This window comes from Alligator mississippiensis, chromosome 2 (assembly GCF_030867095.1).
Source record: "Alligator mississippiensis isolate rAllMis1 chromosome 2, rAllMis1, whole genome shotgun sequence".
In the NCBI taxonomy this organism is placed as follows: Eukaryota; Metazoa; Chordata; order Crocodylia; family Alligatoridae; genus Alligator; species Alligator mississippiensis.
This window is the reverse complement of record NC_081825.1, coordinates 150,844,305-150,863,201: the sequence shown is the minus strand read 5'-3', so window position 1 is coordinate 150,863,201 and position 18,897 is coordinate 150,844,305. Positions and strand designations below refer to the sequence as shown.

The 18,897-nt window shown below is 41.9% G+C and overlaps 2 protein-coding genes across 6 annotated transcripts in view; both read right to left on the bottom strand.

The window, feature by feature from the left end:
* Nucleotides 1-1,034: 1,034 nt before the first annotated feature.
* Nucleotides 1,035-12,970, bottom strand: DMP1 (dentin matrix acidic phosphoprotein 1). The gene is made up of 6 exons (XM_014600018.3): nucleotides 8,510-12,970; nucleotides 6,182-6,255; nucleotides 6,018-6,065; nucleotides 4,544-4,576; nucleotides 3,766-4,122; nucleotides 1,035-3,111 (listed from the first exon to the last, which is right to left on the bottom strand). Exons 2-6 carry the CDS (start codon nucleotides 6,233-6,235, stop codon nucleotides 1,633-1,635), a joined length of 1,971 nt encoding a protein of 656 aa, XP_014455504.1. The 5' UTR covers nucleotides 6,236-6,255; nucleotides 8,510-12,970; the 3' UTR covers nucleotides 1,035-1,632.
* A 1,991-nt stretch (nucleotides 12,971-14,961) lies between these two features.
* The window catches only part of DSPP (dentin sialophosphoprotein), a 29,807-nt gene continuing 25,871 nt past the window's right edge, over nucleotides 14,962-18,897 (bottom strand). For all 5 annotated transcript variants that reach the window (XM_059722286.1, XM_059722282.1, XM_059722283.1 and 2 more), the window contains one exon: nucleotides 14,962-16,860. In XM_059722286.1, coding sequence (XP_059578269.1) covers nucleotides 15,697-16,860 — 1,164 coding nt within the window. In that variant the 3' untranslated portion in view covers nucleotides 14,962-15,696. The remainder of the gene's footprint in view (nucleotides 16,861-18,897) is intronic.

Sequence of the window (18,897 nt, the reverse complement as noted above, 5' to 3'; positions counted from 1 at the left end):
AGCACCCACATAGACATTCTCCCTATATCCTATGACCAGCACTCACATAGACCGACAGCCTCCAGCTTCATCATGCTTTGTTTCCCTCCCTACTGCCTGCATCACCACTAGTCTCCAGTTGCTTTCTTGAGTTCCATTTGTTTTGTCCATTAAAATTTCCCTCTTTTCTCTTCCTATTTCCTTTTGCTGTTACCAGTGCCTGGCCACACTTACCTCCCAGCTTCTCTCAGCTTCTTCAAACTTCAGGAGACATGACCCCATTGCCACACCTTTACAGGGCTTCTTTTCTCCACTTATAACTACCAACAAGGACATGAATGGGTTTTAGAAGAGCTTTCACATCCTGTGCATAATTCCTTTTATTGTTATTTTTGTTCTGGGTGGGACATACAGTGCCAGGGACCAACTTTTGGGCTGAATATCTCCAGATCAACCACTCCCAGAGCCCTATTCAAAATTCATCAACAGACTCCCAAACTTGCACGTACGTGCAGACGACCCCTGGGGCTGACAGATGCCATCCAGTAGCCACTGAGGGGGAAGTCCCATGAGGGTCAACAACCCCTGGATTGGGCAAACCTGAAAACTGGGGAGTCACCAAAGTCTGCCAAGGATAGATAAAAAGCAGTGAAAAGTGACCCTCAGGGGCGCCCTCTTGATCTCCAACTTGACCAGCACCTGACCTGTCCAGCCAGAAGGACCAGCCGGAGACCCCCTTCTGGAAGATAACACCACGCTGAAAGAAGCCTCAACAGCAGACTCCAGCACCTGTGGGATAGGTATACCTGACTCTTGTAGCTTGTATGTGTGTGTACATGTGTGTGTGTGGGGGGGGCAGCCCCAAGGTTTATGATTTAGTTTCATTACAGTGCTTCAATCTGCCTAATAAACCAGAATTTTAAGGATCCTGAGTTGGACATTTGTATCCAACAACTATTTAGTCTGTTTTAATATTAATTAAGCAAATAAACAGGATTAAGTTTTATATTAACATTGAAAAGTTAATACAATCAATGCAAAAGGATACAACACAATGTTTTCTGTACATTTATTACAAAATATTACATCCAATATCAAAGTGGTACTTCATCCATTGTATAACAAAGTTTGAGTCCATAAACAGGGTACATACAGTGACTATCTGCCTTGCTTTCTATTTCAATTAGAATTCCCTTTGGATGGTAGACAAATGAATTTAAGGATGTTCAAGATACAAATATTTAGGCAATAAAATTAAGGCTTCATTCTGTCCTTAATGCTCAAAGTATTTCCTAACAATGCTAGTGAAAATTTAAACAACAAATTATAAAATGGCCTATTAGTGTGCCATCTTTCCCCCCCCTACTCTCTCCAGAAAATACCAGATTTTAACATTCATATATAATTACTAGTTAATATTGTACTTTCCCTTTTTTGTATTAATTCAGGTTCCATGTATGGCAGATCAGTTTCTCACTCAGTTTTCCTATTTAAAGCACTATCTTAGTATCATTTTACTTCATATTGAGCAAGCCCCAGTTGAAGTTCTGAATAGGAACAGCTGGACTTATACTGTGTATGTGGTAAATAAATTAAAAGGTAATCATTCTTCACACAAAAGTCCTGCATATAGTTGATTTGTTGCTAACTGTTTTAATAACCATCCTGACAATCATTGTCATCATAATCACCAATGGGTTTGTTGTGATAGACATCAAGCATTAGCTTTCTGTTTTCCATTTCAGTGCTCCTGGGTAAGCTGTCATCCTCGTGACTGGTTGATTCGTTCGTAGCATCCTCTCGAGAATGACTGTCTCTTTCTCTAGAGTGACTGTAGCTGTCCATTTCTCTAGAGTGACTGTGCTCCTCTTCTTTGGATCCACTGTCATAGGTTTCTGCAGATTTGCTATCTTGGCCTCGCACCTCTTCAGACCTGTCATCTTCATGTGATTCACTGCCAACTAACTCTCGTGATATGCTTTTGCTCTCATCTGATTTACTGTGCGATAGTCTGCTGTCAACAGAAATGGAGTCATTCTTGTCCTCTTCTGACTCCATGCTGTCCTCTGTGGATTTGCTCTTCTCTCGTGATTTGCTTTTATCTCCCTGGTCTTCTGCAGATTCACTGTCAATTGACACTGGCTTGCTGTCATCCTCATAGGAGTCTCTGTCTTTAGATTTGCTACCGCTATATTCATTTGATTTGCTCTTCATTTCCTTGGAGATTTTCTCATTTTCTTCATGGGATTCCCTGCTCTCTTCACTTGATTGGCTGGCGACATCTTCCTTTGAGTGGCTGGTGACGTCTTCCCTTGAGCGACTGACATCTTTCCTTGAGTGACTGGCAACACTCTCTTCAGAATGACTGCTGTCTTCTGCAGACTGGCTGTCCTTTCCGGATTTGGCTTCATCTGCTTCCATGGATTGGCTATTATCCTGCTCTATACTGTCATCCTCTCCTGAGTTATTACTATCATTTTGGAACTTGTGGCTGTTGGAGTGCTCCACTGATTTACTAATGCCATTCAGCTTAGCTTTGCGGGGCTCCCTACTGCTCTCTTGACTGCTCTCTTTGGAATGAATGGCACTGCGGGTCATTTTGGACTTGCCACCCTCACTCTCAAATATGGATGGGTCATCCCCTTGCATTCCTTCACCATCAAAATCATAGCTCTCCTTGTGGCTAGTTCTGGCACTGTCACCGATATTTCCTAAGCTTCGGTCATACCTGCTAACAATGTGATTTCTATACTCTCTACTGTCAAGGCCTCTGCTTTCGCTGCTGCTGCTGCTGCTGCTGCTGCTGTCACTGTCTTTTTTCCTAATGGCAGTATCTCCATGGCCTCTGTGATGAACTCCATTATCAAATGCAGTATACTCATCTACTCCACTGGGATTAACAGTGTAACTAGGACCTTTTCCATTTGTATCTCCTTGATTCTCATCAAAGGTGTCATCTCCGCTGTCATCCTCCTCATCTATCAGATCATTTATTTCCTTATTGAACTTCTGAGAGTAGAATCTCTTGGTTTTGTAAAGGGGTCCATTGTCTTCAGTGTTATAATGTTGTTTTGGTTTTTGACTGTCACCCGTATGATGATCTTCATGGTCATGGAACTCATTGACATCCTCCTAGAAGTGTGGAGAAGGGAGGTTAATGTAGTCAGCTGTATTTTGCAAATACTCTAATACATATACACACAACCATTACGTATGTAAACATACGCATAAATGCTAAATCATGTAGGCTCAATAGTACTATCACTTACACCTAGCTCATTCCATAAAAGTCCATGGCATTACAGATATATAACAAGAAAACAATTTTGCCCTGCATGGATTAAAATGTACAGCTAAAAAATGACATGCTGCCCTCAAATGCATTGTGTTACTCTACATGGGCTACCTCCTGAATCAGAAGCATGATAGCCACATTCTCATACTGCTACAAGTGGTCTCCTGTGGGCTCGTTGGTTCTGTTTCTCAGTGACACAGAGCTACATTGCTTCCAGAAGGCTTGCTGCACAGAGCAGCACGGTGTGTTTAGGGGCACGTCTGCCTGACACAGTAAGTGTGTAGCATAGAGAAGCCTAAATATTTTTCCCTCATAGACAACTGGCATTCATAGCATTCACAGAATCTGACAAAGTAAGCTGTCATCTCTGAAAGCTCATGCCAGTTAGTCTCTAAGATGTCACCCTGCCCTTCTTTCTGCCTAACTTCAGAAAAACCACTTTTCTATATCTATTAGGAAACCGACCTTCCTTCAGATGTTTGTACTCTTACCAGAGAATGTTCATTTAGCTCTTCCAGGGCCACAGAATCTTTTTGATACACCCAATTTTTATGTTGAGCCTGCTTAATTCTGACACTATTGTCATCATCATTGTCCTGAGTGATACTTTCATCAACATCATTTCCACTGAGGTCTTCAGTATGATGTTCATTACTATGGCTAGAAACTCCAACAGGGTAGTTATTGCCTTCATTGGTCTCATGTAAAATGTCATCATGTTCATGTTCATCAGCAATAGAGTCCCTTCCTTCAGTTTCTGTACTGTCATAAGGGCTGCTGTCAGTGTCTTCACCATCCTTTTCAGCAGGATCTTCTACCTCATTCATACTTTCTTCACTTGTTGCATACTGCAGGAAAGATGACATGAATGTAGTTTGAGTAAGACTACAATAAAACTTGCTTACAATTACAGGGGGGGGCATCATGTCCACTTGTGTAAAATAACCTATTAATTGCTGTGCATCTTTGTGGTAGGTAAGCAGCAAAGACTCTGTTAATCACCTATGCCTGTGCACTACCTTTAATTGTTTGTAAAGAGTTTCTGCTTGCCTTGTGCTAATGAATATTTATTCATTTATTTATTTATAAGAATGCTTATTACTTATGAATGTATTTATAAGAATATCTACTTATTTATTTACTTCATTGGGATAAAAGGATGCTGTTTCTGATTTAAATATCCTTGCTTGAAAGTGCTCAGAGACATGTTTAATTAAAATCACTTTTATCTAAATTTGAGAAAAATAAAAGACATGTTATGATAGTTACCCTGAGGGCAGCTGATATCTCAGATGAATCAACCTGTGGAAAGAAAGTGTTTTTCAAAATTACATCCAGAAATTGATCAAGATGGTAATCTTACCTATAGTATATATGTATCACTAATATATAATTGAATTGGTTCAATTCCCCAGCTCCTGGTTCAATTTGCCTGGGAGCTGGGGCGGCTTCATGTGTCAGCCAGAGCCTGGCACCACTCAGCCCCAGTGGCCCCAGCTCCCAGACAGTGCAAAGTGCCCTGCTGCGCCGTGCTGCACTTGTGCCGTGGGGCAGCTGCCACAAGGGTGGCAGGCAGGAGGGTGATCCCTGCTGCCCCTACTGCCCTGCGCTGTGTGGGGGGGCTCTGCCACCAATGCCCAGAGGCCCTGATCACCACCCCTGCAGCCAGTGAGTACAGGCTCTTTTTTTTTTCTTTTTTTAAGTGCTGAGTGAGAGATGGCCAGGTAGGGGATGGGGCCAAGCAGGGCTGAGGCTGGGGAGGGCCTTTTTTTTTTTTTTTTTTTTAAGTGCTGAGCCTGGAGCCGAGAAGGGGATGGGGCCAGGTAGGGCAGCTATGGGGGCTTCTCCTATGGCTCCCCCCACCCAGGGAGAGGCAGGCACAGCCACCCAGCTGTACCTGCCTCTCCCCATCAGATCTGAATCATTGAATCTGTCCAAGTCAGCGCCAAATCTTGCAAAGCTGATTCGGCTAATTCGATTCAGGACAGTAATCCAAATCTCTGAATTGAATCACTGTCCTCTGAATCAGCCAAATCTGAATTGTATACATCTCTATTCACACAGGCCTAGCATACAGCATCCCTCTTTTAATACCAAACTATGATACTCCAGAATAAATAGCAAGTGGTTGTGTCCTGTTGAAAAGATTGGATTTTTTTTCCTTTCCAATATCATTTAATTCCCATTTCTAGCCCTGCAGCATCAGGAGATATCAAACTTGCAACCTGTGATATTTTAGGTCTAGAAAAAGCATTTACCAGTCCATAATTGAATCTTCCCTGCTCTGTGCTATTGACTGGGGTAACTTCAAAGCAAAGTTCCATATTTTAGCAAGGAAGAAGCAAATGCTCCCTTGTCAGGTTGATTTCTTTAAATCAAGAACAGCTGTATTAAGCTGCATAGATCCCTGGATCAGTAGAATAAGTTCTCAGTGAATGGATTAGTGGGTAATACACAACTGAAGTGGTCAAAAACATAGAATATATTAATCTAATCACACCACCTCAATATACCAGGTGGTTCTTTGTGTGGATGAATATATGTGCTTGTTTATGTGGGAAACATATCTGGCTGAAGCCATTAATGAATTAAAACTGAGCAGGTGAATAAATGGATATCACTCAAAGACCAGGCCTGTTGTAGCTTCTACACTAAAGCATTGTCTTGATCACAGTTAACCTGGACCAGGGCCTCATTAAGGATCATTTTATAACCTAGTCACTGAACTAGGTTATTTACTTACCCTCCATTCCTTAGAGCTGCCATCATGAACATTTGGATGGTTGGGCACCTAAACACATTGAAGAAACAAGTTATGAATGAACAAAAATTGTACAGAGTGACTTGAGTATGCTAAATGGATGGGTTGGGGCTTGGGGTTTTAATGGTTTCATAATAGGTACTTACGGGGTGAGCATATGTTAAAGGCCATAGGGAAATTAACAAGAGTACAGTCTTCATACTGATGATGATGTGTGCAACTGCAATGAAAGAGGGGTGTTACAACAGAGTATTTACATATGCTCCTATTTATAGTTCAGACTGATTTGTTATAAGGGCATATAAAGCACATGACCTATATTCTCAGAAATTACTAGTAATTTTGGCGTGCTAAGTGTTTGTGTACCCAACCTGAGACACCTGAAAAGGGCTTGATTTTTCAAAAGAGGGCAGAACACCTCTCCTTTCCATCTCCCTTCCAAAATAGCTTGCTTCTTTTGAAAATCTTGTCCATCACATTTCTATGGGAGTAAGTTCAAATTTTAGTTTCCTCTTGAGTTAGAATACTAAATACTTAGTGAAGCACAGGCTTTGCTTATTTTATCCTTGAAAATTCAGTAACCTGGAAAAGGTTTTTTGTGATTTATCAGTTTCATAATGACTCCGTCACTTCTGGGCTAGGGACAGAAATTACATGTAAACCAGTATAAGTGATTGGAGACCAGTTCAAATCTGTAACACAACAGAAGTTCAATGCATATAAACCACTTTCAAAATGGCCAAAACTGGTTTAAGATAAACCTGGGTGGATGTAGTATCAGAATTAAATTATTTAGGTTAAATCAGTCTATTGAACTTCTGTCCCAGATCCCCTCCAGATTCAAGTTAACTCACAGTCCCCCAGCAGCCCAGGATGCTTTGCACCTCCCCCACAAGCCCCGCTTCACAGGGTGGGTGGGCTAGTCTTGCCCCAAGCTGAGGAGGGAGGTGTTCTCTAGGTGTTCTCTAGCTTCTGGCCTGAGCCACTGCAGGCATGTAACTGCATTTCCAGAATCAAAAGTGAATGTCTGTTCACTTGCTTATCAGTTCAATCTACACAGCTTTGACTAACCTGAGAAGATTGAATCAATTCAGCCTCATATTTTTTGACTATCTGTGTTTAGCCCTAAAGCTAATAACCAGTTTGTTAACTGGTTTAGTCAATGGCTGTACCTACAGCTTGCAGTACTATGTACATATATATAGTAGTGTTGGGGTAATGGTGTAGCTGATGGTCCAAGAATTATGTGAGAGGAAAGTCTTTTTATAGGTAATATCTTTTGTTGAATGAACTGCATGGTTGGGATAAAGTTAGACAAGCTTTTGAATGCAAGGCACTCAAGAAGAGTGACTTGCATTTGAAATTTTTTCTAACTTAATTCTAACCACACAGTTCGTCCAATAAAATATATCACCCATAAAAATCTTTGCCTCACACACATACGCATGCACATATACACACACACAGGTATGTATGTATGTATACGTATATAATTGTCAAAATCTTTGCATTTACATCTAAATTAATTGTAGGGAAGGTTACTGAGCATTGCATTAAATCTACCGTGGATCCAAAATGTAATTGTGGAATACTTACAGGGCATTTCTACACATGCCTCTGACTGCGTATTTGGTACTGCACAGTTCTGGCAGTGCACACTTATTTTTAGACATTACATTGCTGTAGCAATGAGCTATGGAGACATAGCTTGTTGCTGCAGTGACATAGCATCAGCGTCACAGTTTGTGCCCCCTGACGCTATGTTACTCTAGCGATGAGCTACATCACTGTAGCTTATCGCTGTGGCGACAAAACATCTTGTGTAGATGCACCCACAGAGGAACAAATCCAGTTTCACCGAATCAGTTTTACTCCACAGAATTAGAAGTCAAACTAAGTTACCATTGTATTAACATCTTTTTTTATGCTAGGCACAATGCATAGTGACTAGAAGCAAAAGCATGTTCCATCATTTATACTCTCAGAAAGCCTGATTCTGCCATCTTTCCTTACACTAAGCTTCACTGAGATCAATAGGTGACGGTAATGCCATTTGCCCCATTATTTACTATTGTCATATACTTCCTTTTCCACAGTCAGTTAAACACACAGCAGTGTAACATCATAGCTACCTGGATTTATTTCTCTATGGCAAAGAGGTGCCCTGCCTTATGGCCCTACATATACAGATTCATACATTGGGCAAATCAAATAAAATACAACAGAAAAAAGATACAAACAGATAAATACACCCTAGACAGGAAGCAACACACTCTTAATTCACCAGGAACACTCTAAAATATGAAAGTAATAAATGAGCTTTTGCTTTTTCCTTAGAAACTATATCTGCATCTACATCTGCAAATCTATTGCGCTTTTCTGCATCGCAAATCCATAAACATTGCTGTGGATAGCCTGCTTCATTCTTCACTCATAGCAATGGCAGAATAAACTAAAGAAATTAAAATCATTACCTTTGTGTGTACTTCAACCGGGCTTTCTTCAGGAGCACTTGGCTTTTGAACTTCAGATCTCACAAAGGCACAAGAAACACTTATACATTTGTATCTCAGTGGCACTTGAGTATCCAGACAGTCTTCTGCCAAGGCGTGAATTTAAACTCTGCTTCAAATGAGCTTCAAAAGCCAAAGGACCAATCAGGATTTTGAAGAGGAGCCATGATGTCATGAGGTGTCACCGGGAATCCAACACTCCTACACTTCCTGCAACCTCCACAGGGATATTTTGACTAAAAAAAAGCTTCTGTGGTTGTAAAATGACTAGATTCGTTTTCATTTAATGAAAGATTTTGCTAAGTCTTTATTTTGATTTCTAAATTTGTGCCATTCACATACATCCAAGCTTACAGCATAAACAGTTATAACGTCACCCACACATTTGGCCAGGTCCTTGGTATAACCAAGATTAGGACTGTTTCCTGTTAATACATATTTTGAAGTTATACAAGCCTGGAGTTGTGTGTTTATGTTCCAGGAACTGCAAGTTACATGTTCACGCAATAGAAGACATTGAGTGCATCTGGACAAGACGCTTTACTGCACATTAGACTAACCACTGTCTACATGTGCGCAGCAATTACTGTGCACTAAATTAGCCTAATGCACCATTTGCTAGTACCAATACATACAGATACTAAAAAAATAGCACATTAACTAATGTGTCAAAGCACATGTGTAGACCATGACCTGGAGCAAATTGCTAGGACAGAGCTGAAACAGCTCCCTCTGCCCCATGGAGATCAGGACTGGCGCCTGTGCCCCTTGACAGCCATGGGATCACACCCGAGGGAGCCTGGAGCTCCCTCTGGCTGCTGCAGGGTGGCAGAGCAGGACAGGAGCAGCCCTGGACTGAACTCTCCCATCAGGAGCAAATTTGCTCCTGATGGGAGCATATTCAGATGCATGTGTGGGCACAATTTTGTGTGCCTGAATTTTCTGTGCAGAAAATTCTGGCACATTCACTTTACATGTATTCATTTCACTTCTTTATAAGGATCAGTATGAACTCTACATTTTTTTTTGTTCTCACCAAGAAAGATCATCGTACAGTTTTGTAAATCTGGGCATTGAATGGTTGATTCAGCTCCTGGCAAAGTCAACAGGAATTTCTCCATTGACTTCAGGGGATCAGGTACTAAATGCATTTATTGAAAGTAAAAACTCAACAGGATTTTTGCCAAGCTGATGCAAATGACAGAAAAATCATGCAGCAGCTTGGTGGTGGGTTTTTTCTTATACTTTTTAATAATGATTTAGAGGTCTGAACTTGGAACAAGAAACCAGGAATTCTTGAGTTCTAATCCTGGGGTAGACACAGATTTCCTCTGTTCCTTCCTTCTGAACATGGCCAAACTTCTCTATTTCCATTTATGTGTTATTACAGCGAAGATAGTAATACCTAACTGCCTAATTCTGTTGTCCTGAGAATTGAATAGTGCTATGTATTATTCTTAGGATTGCAATTTTAATAGGATCTGTTTCTCTGTACATATGTATGTACACACACGCACACACACGCACACACACACACACACACACACACACAAGTAATTATAAATTATGCTAGTAGATACCAAGCACACATTCCTTTTGTTTTGTGACTTCTTTACCAGGCTTATACCAAGTAATGTATCTTAATGACAGCTGAGGAGAGGAATGATATGTTGCAGGAAATTCTGACACTGAACTGAAAGAAAAGGAGATGATTTCCTTGCCCTTGTTTGGATATTGCTAAATCATCCCCACCAGAGCTGAGAAGTCCCTTCAGCCTGAAATGCAAATATTTTGCTTTTAAAACGGACTATATATCATCAAATTGCAGGTTTAAAATAAACTGTATCCTTCCGGAGTGTAACCCAGACTCTCCTAAAGTTTCCTCCTCCCCTCCCCAATGCTAGGTTACACTCATTGAACATGACATTATTCTCTCAGTGTCCTCAGGAGGCTTAATTCATTTCTGAGCTTTGACACAAATAATCCAGACCAACTCTGCTGACTTCAGTGGCTTTACTCTGTATTTACACTGAGGTAACAGAGAAGGAATTTGGCTAAGTTTGTTTTTGGAGGAAAATATAAACAATGGCAGTCAAGTGCAATTCATATAATTTTTTGTTGCCAAGCAATGTCACTTCCCTCTGTGGTTAGGAGATGGCATCTGTGTTTAACCAGGTAAAGGCAACAATACATTTCCCAACCTGGCTCAATTTCTTTGCAGCACATGCAACCACCAAAGTTTGGATTTAGCACAGGTTGCAAAGAAAAAAATCATGGAAAGCCTCCATTAGGATACTGGCAGAATGGCACGGAAGGAAAGCATTTGTATCGTCTTTTCCATTCAGCATGCCTCTCAAAAGCTGAGCTTTGCAGGGCAAACCACAAAAAAAATGTGGCAAATAAAACCATGCTACAGTTTTCCCAGTTGGGGCTTATTCCAGAAGTCAGCAGCAGGTTTTCTATTCTCTAAGGCATTGTTTCTTAATCCATGGTCGCAACCCAAAAGTGGGTCACAAGAATATATGAAATGGATCAACAAACTTTAAAAATGGATTCTTCTTTAAAGGAGAAAAACATGGGAAACTATAGATTTGCCCTTGCAGGCTGGCAGAGTTCTAGCCTATGAAAGGCTGCTTGGCCCCTCTCCCCCCCACCCCACACAGTGGGGCTGGGGCCTGGGGGCAGCAGGTTGGGAGTGAGGGGCACAGGTTCGGTACTGGCCATCAATGTTTACGTATAGGTCCTGGTACAGAAAAGGATGAGAGCCACTGCTCTAGGGAGATCATCCCCAGTATTAAATTTGTGAGGCATTTTCCTCCCTTCTTTATGGTGTTTGATCATTTTTAAAATTACAGCATTCAGTATTTTGCTGGGTTTTTCAATCATTCACTGGAAGCTGTTCTTCATAAAATAATATTACTGGATGGAAATGGATTGGGTAGAAAAAGGATTCAGAGAGGGGCTATATAAATGGACCATTGTATTTCCCTTCCTTTTCTGACCCGTCAGATTTGGGGACAACAGGAGGATCAAACTCTCATTGTCCAGATTTACAAAACTAATTATGCATCAGTAACACCAGAAAGTGTATGTGTGTATGTGTGGGGAGGGGAGCACAGCTAGATTTTAGACTTACTATTATTTTAAAATATGCACTCCTAATGCAATCAAAAGCATATCAGAAGCACAAACACAGGAAAAGTGCATTCCAGAGAATCTGGCAAAAATGGCACTTGGCCTAAAGCTGCATTGGTTGCTGTGCAGTTGTAAGGCAACCCTTTATAAAGTACCAGGGGCTATGGGTGGGAGATTCCCTTTGAGCAACAGCTTCAGAGATGGGGCATTTCCTTCACACTTGTATTATCATCTGGCAAGAGCTAGAAAGTCTCAGTTTTAAGGTTCTAACTTGGACTCTGACCCAGCCATCTCCTATGAAGTAGACAAATCAGTAAGGACAGTAACGTACTGTGGGTCTCTGGTGTCCAGGGGCCAATGCTTGCATTTGTGCCCCACCCCCTACTTCTTGTAGCAATACCTAAAGTCACATTGTGCGATAAGGACTCTGAAGTACCCAGCTGGCGCCCCCACCCAGGCTGGCACTGGGGGTCATGGCCCCCTCCTGTGACCCTGTCAGTCCGCCACTGAGTAAGGATCACATTTTCAAAAGCCCCTGACTATCAGGGACTTTTTTGCTGGGTCCCAAGTATCTAAAATACTTTTGAAAATGGCACTTGGGCTCTTAAGCATTTTTTTAAATTGTACCCTAATTCTTCTCTGCCTCAATTCCACCACCATTTAAAGCTAACACTAGTTACCTACTCTCATGATGTTTTTAGCAGGATTAAGTAGTGAATGAATTTCAAGAATTTGGAATGCAAAGAGGGCTACTTAAGTGTTTAAGTATTCTTATGCCAGGAGTCACTTTATGTGGTTTACTTGTGTCAGCATCTATTCAGATTATTTAATTCTTGGTACATCAGCACATGTATCTGCAATTTTTTAAAACAAAAGTGGAGACAACATCCTATTCTCTCTTGAATAATGATGCCTTCCCCTCTGGCTTCCCCTTGCAGACTCCGATCTTTGTTCTCATTTAGGTACTGCATCCCTGGATTTTGCTATGGATAGCAACTTGTGTCGACCCTCTGGATTGAGGCAACATTTACTGCAGTTCTTGTTATTTATGTTGCAGTAGCACCTAGATGTGTCAATCAGGATTGGGACTCAGTTGAATAAACCAGACAAAGAAAGGAAGGAAATGAAGACCAAGCCCAAACAGCAGCTCAGTACCCCTCAAGTCCTACATTACACCAGCTGTACCCAAACTGTGGGGTGCACCCCCTTGCAGGGGAGGGGGTTATTTAATGTTTCTGGGATGGGGAGTGTGACTCAACAGCAACTGGAAGCACCACCTACTTCAGCCACTGCTCCCCTACTTCAGCCACTGCTGCCATTTCCCCTACCACTGCTTCCTCTTGCCATTGATTGCTGCTGACACCCCTGCCAACAACTGCTGCTGATGCAGGGAATTTGCACCAATCAGTTGGGGGGGGGGGGGGAATCAGTGGTGAGAGAAACGAAGCCAGCAGCTGAAATATGGAGTGATGAGCCCCCCCCCCACCCCCATAAGAGAGGAGAGTCCCCCAATCCCCCCTCCCCATAAGAAATGAGAGCCCTTGGCCCACCCTCCACCTTTCTAAGCAGCTCAGGCAGTGGCGACAGCTTCTTCCGGCTTCCAACTGCCAACACTGCAGGCCCCCCCCTACCCTCAAGAGTCAGAGTGCAATTCAAACCCTGATTACAGTGGGGTGTAAACCCACAAGGTTTGGGGAAGGATGCATTGGGCCATGCTCTTGGGCTCCCTTTACTGAGGTATTAGTTCTCTCCTCTGATATTGTCCACTTCTATCACTATCTTTACTGAGCCTTCTCCCAGCCATCCTTGAACTTCCTGTCTCTCCTTTTTTTCCATCTTTCACCATGCTATCTCTGATTCTAGTCTCCTTTCTTTGTTGTGTATTTAGTTCCGTTCTTTTCCAGTCCATCACTGTTCATCTTCTCCCTTCATTTCTAGTTTCCTTCTTCACTACTTTTTGACTTCTGTATTTGTTTGGCTTGCCTCTCTATCCGATCCATTCAGACCCCACTGGGAAAGATTCCCAGTAAATTCAATAGACATTGGCTTGAAACCTTTTATTATTTCACTGCCATATTCTATAAATATCTTTCCTCCTCTTGTTGATTTTTTAAAAATTATCTATCATTCTTGATAATGTGGGCAGTGCTTTCCTCTGAACTTCAGACAACATTACACCCTTAGGCTTTACAGATGTGAGTTCACATCACAAACCTTTTTTGGTTTCTCAAACAATTATGATGTTTTTAGCTTGAACCTGCATTTAACTCAACCTCCACACACCTGATGTAATCTTTTGCCAAAATGTTGCTTTCTGAGCAAATGATAAACACTAAGACTGGTCCCTCCTGGAAATACTCCTTGCATCTGTCCTTTTTATAACACAGACACCAGGCCCTAGATAGTCTTTTGCTATAGACATTTGGGACAATTTATCACCCAGCTTGACCTTTTGATACACTGACCAACCTCAACTTCCAATGAGATCAACAACTGTCAAGGATGGCAAGAAGCTTAATCTACGTGAAGTCCTTTAATATCATGTGAATAATCTGCAGACTAAATCATAATTTAAGGACATGAGTCTGGTTCTTAAACCCATGGCAGAAATTCAGCAAAAGCAGGATTGAACACTTAGTGAAAGACTAGTAAAAAAAACCAGCTTGGATATTTCATCATTCCAGTCTGCTGTTTGATTTTGATTTGTGATTTCAGAAAAGAGAATCCCTGTTAATAGATCATTTCATTGTATTGTTTTGAATTTCTCCCTCTTCTTTGGATCATTTACATCTCAAGGTCACAATCCAGATTCTCCTATGTGATAGACAAGGGTGGTTGGAGTCCTTGGGGACTCTTCATCTTTTGGGGAGCCAGCCAAATTCCTGCCTCTTGTGCTCTCTGGATTAGAATATAGGGGAGCAATAGTGTTAAGCTCAATGAAACTACTCATGGTAAGGGCCGGGATCCTCTCTCCTGTGTTTGTACATTGCCTGGCACTGAATCTCACCCTTTGGGCTCTATCATAATATAAATGTTTAATAGATATCTAACAGTAATAATACATGCATAAGACTTGGAAGCTTCTGGATTTTCAGCTATAACTTGGGACTGTGTATTCCTACCTGGACTTTGAGGGGCTCAGCCTATTTTCAGGTGTTGTAATATAATAATATTCTCATTTGAAATACCAAGAATTACAGATTTTGCCATAAACTCACTCCAGGATGTTCTTTTAACACAGCCAGTCAGATCCCTTCCCAGGATGAAGGCAAATAGACTACATTAAAAAATCTTTATTTTACAGATTACAATATTCATATTTCACCTTCTAAAAATACAGTTCTGAAGTGATTAGCTTAAAAGAAAGAATCTTGCATCTAATTGTCATTTAACAAAGAATGTGTGTTTACCGGCAGCATATGGGTATATTACAGAGGACATCTTTGTATGAATCATCTGCATATTTTCAGTATTAATGTTAAATAACAATAAGTTACCTGAAATGTGCAGTTTGTCCTAGAATAACTTAGTGCCACATCCTGCCCCTGCACCTGCACATATGCTGAACAGCACCTTAGTCAAGGAGCGAGCCTACCCATTTTACAGAGACTACTCATCATCTCAGGTACCATTCACCATGAGAGAAGGCATCCACAAGTTGGCTTTCAATAATTACAACTAGTACTTTGAATAAATGACTATCCCAGAGATTCAAACGCTGATATTGTTTTCATTTGAATAGGCTGTACAATTTATTCAGACTAAAGCACCCAAAAGTGTTACTTTAACACATACAGTAATTTGTATGATATTTTCATCTAGGTAATAGAATGACATGGCATTTAGGTAATGCATTTTTTCCTCTAGCCTTGCCCCAGTTTAGCTTAATTGCTACCATGATGTTTCAAATAATATTGGGATAATATTAATCTTTCAATCATTTCCTGTGACCCTCACAAACCTCATTTGCTGGAGATTGCTGTCACTGACTTTACGATTTGTTGGCACTTACTTTAATCATCACTAGTTGAATCATTGCTATTACTGCCTTCACTTTGTGAATCACTTTCACTCTGACCTTCTTTTGGTCTTACGATGCTATCACTAACATCTTCCTCAGATTCACTCTCACTTGCACTCAGTGTGTTGTCTAAATCATCATTGCTGTCACTGTGGCTTTCAACACTTTCACTGTCACTACCTGTATCACTATCATTATTACTACCATTTGATTCACTGTTGCTGTCATTACCACCTTCACTGTTCTTGGTCTCTGACTGATCACTATTACCACTGTCATTGCTGTCTGATTTGCTATCACTTTCACTGCTGCTGCTGCTGTTGCTGGCTGATTCGCTGTCACTCTCACTGCTGCTGCTGGCAGATTTGCTGTCACTCTCACTGCTGCTGCTGTCTGATTTGCTCCCGCTTTCACTGCTGCTACTGCTGCTGTCCGATTTGCTGTCACTTTCACTGCTGCTGCTGCTACTGCTGCTGTCCGATTTGCTGTTGCTTTCGTTGCTGCTGCTTTCCGATTTGCTGTCGCTTTCACTGCTGCTGCTGCCCAATTTGCTGTCGCTTTCACTGCTGCTGCTGCTGTCTGATTTGCTGTCGTTTTCACTGCTGCTGCTGCTGCTGTCTGATTTGCTGTCGCTTTCATTGCTGCTGCTGCTGCTGTCTGATTTGCTGTCGCTTTCACTGCTACCTGATTTGCTTTCACTATCTGATTTGCTGTCACTGTCACTGTTTGCTTCCTCTTTGTCTCCTGCTGAGCTTTCATGATCCCTGCTGTCCGAGCCTTGGGAATCATTAGTATCATCTTCCTGACTATTGTCCCTATTCCCACTCTGAGAATCTGAGTCATTGTCCTCACCTTTGTCACCACTGTCAAAGCCAACAGATTCATTGCTGCTGTTGGGGTCATCTCCTTGCATGAGTTCATTGTCAAAATCATATGTACCATCAGCTTTGTCACTGTCACTTTTACTGCTGCATTTGCCAAGCTTCCCATCAGTACATGCAGGCTTGATCTGCTGGGAATTTTCTTTTGGATTGCCAGTCACACCTTTATTGTTGCCAATTCCACTAAGAGTGTCACTGTCTTTACTCCACAAGTCACTGCCTAGCACAGCAATTTTAGTCCTGTTGGTGTCATTGCTGCTTCCATTAGTTAGCCCCTGTGTGATCCAAGATGAAAGAAAAGCATGAAAATAAGCACAACCCATGTATTCATTTCTACCTTCCCAGTCTGCATTTTTAGCTACTTAGCTTTGTTCTACTGTCTTTACATTTTAAGGAGCTCTATATGAAGTTACATAGGAAGTGACCTAAGTGTTTTCTTTCCTATGTGATTAGTTAAGTAACCTTTTTAACCACTTGAAAAGAGGATGGGCAGATGCTGCCTTGGAGTGTTCATTAGGTAGGGCCATGTGAAGCTTCAGCCCCTGATTTGATTCGGTGGAGATTCAGCCCAATTCAATGGCTGAATCTCCAAATCCAAATCAAATCAAGAGACCCATTAATCTCTCCAAACTGAATCAGAACTCTCCAAATCAATTTGGAGAGATTCAGAATGATTTAGCGATTCAGATATAGACACGACTTTAAATGTTTTTTCTACATACCTCAAGGTACCAGGCGGCTCGTGAATGCTGTGATGCTGTAGTGGAAGAAGCATCCCACAGGATCATGGGGGCTCCCCAGCACACTCAGCAGCAGACTCGGAAGTAGACCAGAAGCACTTCCGGTCCACTTCCAGGTCCACCAAGGAGTGCGCTGGGGGGCCCCCCTGCACGCCCTCCCCCAGCTCAGTGACTGGTCCCTCCTGGGTCTGGGGGGACATCTAGGGTCCCCCTGCAGCCAATCACCAAGCCAGGGAAGCGCGGAGGGGGGGAGCACACACTCCCCGGCAGACCCAGAAGTGGACAGGAACTACTTCTGGTCCACTTCTGGGTTCTCCACCGAGCACATGGGGGCCTCCCCCATGCTCCATCCACCCCAGCACAGCAGCGTTCATGAGCCGTGCCTGATATCTCGAGGTATATAGAAAAAACATTTAAAGCTGTGTCTATGGCTGAATCGCTGATTCTCCGAATCGGCACTGAATCTTCAGATTCGGATTCGGTTGAATCAAATTGGGGACAGTGATCCAAATCAATTAATCAAATTACTGTCCCCAATTTGGGCCAAATCCAAATTGAATACAGCCTGTTTTGCACACCCCTACTATTAGGATCTTACAGTTACATCTGTGTGAAACTGTAGCAATACAACTGTGCTAAATCATTGTGACTTTGGTCCTCAAGGAAACAGGGCTAAAGTTATAACATTTTTGCTGCACTTGTATCACAGAATCATGCAGACATAATAATTACATCCCAACAGCTCCTATAGGTATTATCCAGTATCAATATAGCTGTGAGGTCTGTCTATCCCCTAAATGTCTGTGTATCAGTCTGCAGTGCAGGAAAGCACGTATGTTTATCACGTATGATTATGTTGCTTGGAATAGTTGCTTGGAAGTGTGACCATGGCAGCAGGGTGTGGATGCTCCTATTCCACTAACAACTGCCCCTTCCTCTAAAGAATGATCTGTTGCTTGTCACCAGCACTGGGGCTTTAAAATACTAGCTGGGCCATTATGTTAAACTGGCTTTACTGAGTGGCTTGACATGGACCTGCTGTGTAGAGCTAGCTAATTCTGGAATTCTTTATTGCACTTGGCATTGTGTTCCTGATGCATTCTGCCCCAAGGCTGGTTCTGTTCCTTATACCAAGAGAGCCCTCACTAGAGCAATTACCAGCTGCAAAGAGTCACTCAAGTTCTTTCCCTTCCTAACTTGTATTTGATACTGTGGATCACAAAAGTCTCTCACAAATTGCTTCCTCCCCCCCCGCACGCCCACACTCTAATGGATTTGTACAGACTTGATCCAAAACTCACTAAAGTCAAGAGGAATCTTTCCATTGCCTGCAATGGTTTTAGATCAGGTCCTAGGGAAACCTGGGAACCTGAACTTAATCTTTCTTCCTCCTTCAATGCTAATTCATGTTAATGTGTCTCTGGCCCCATCTCTTTTCTCTTTATATGCTCTTTTCTCTTGCTCTTGACATTCAATTGTATCCCATCCATCCTGCCCCTTACACATACACGTGCACACGCACACACACACACACACACTCTCCTCACTTATACACATATATACATACACACA

Excerpts from the sequence above, each read along its gene's own strand:
- DMP1 (XM_014600018.3), bottom strand. The coding sequence starts at position 6,235 with ATGAAGACTGTACTCTTGTTAATTTCCCTATGGCCTTTAACATATGCT. Across the intron at positions 6,066-6,181 it reads CTTTAACATATGCTCACCCC|GTGCCCAACCATCCAAATGT; the intron begins GTAAGTACCTAT and ends CAATGTGTTTAG. Across the intron at positions 4,123-4,543 it reads AGATATCAGCTGCCCTCAGG|TATGCAACAAGTGAAGAAAG; the intron begins GTAACTATCATA and ends TCTTTCCTGCAG.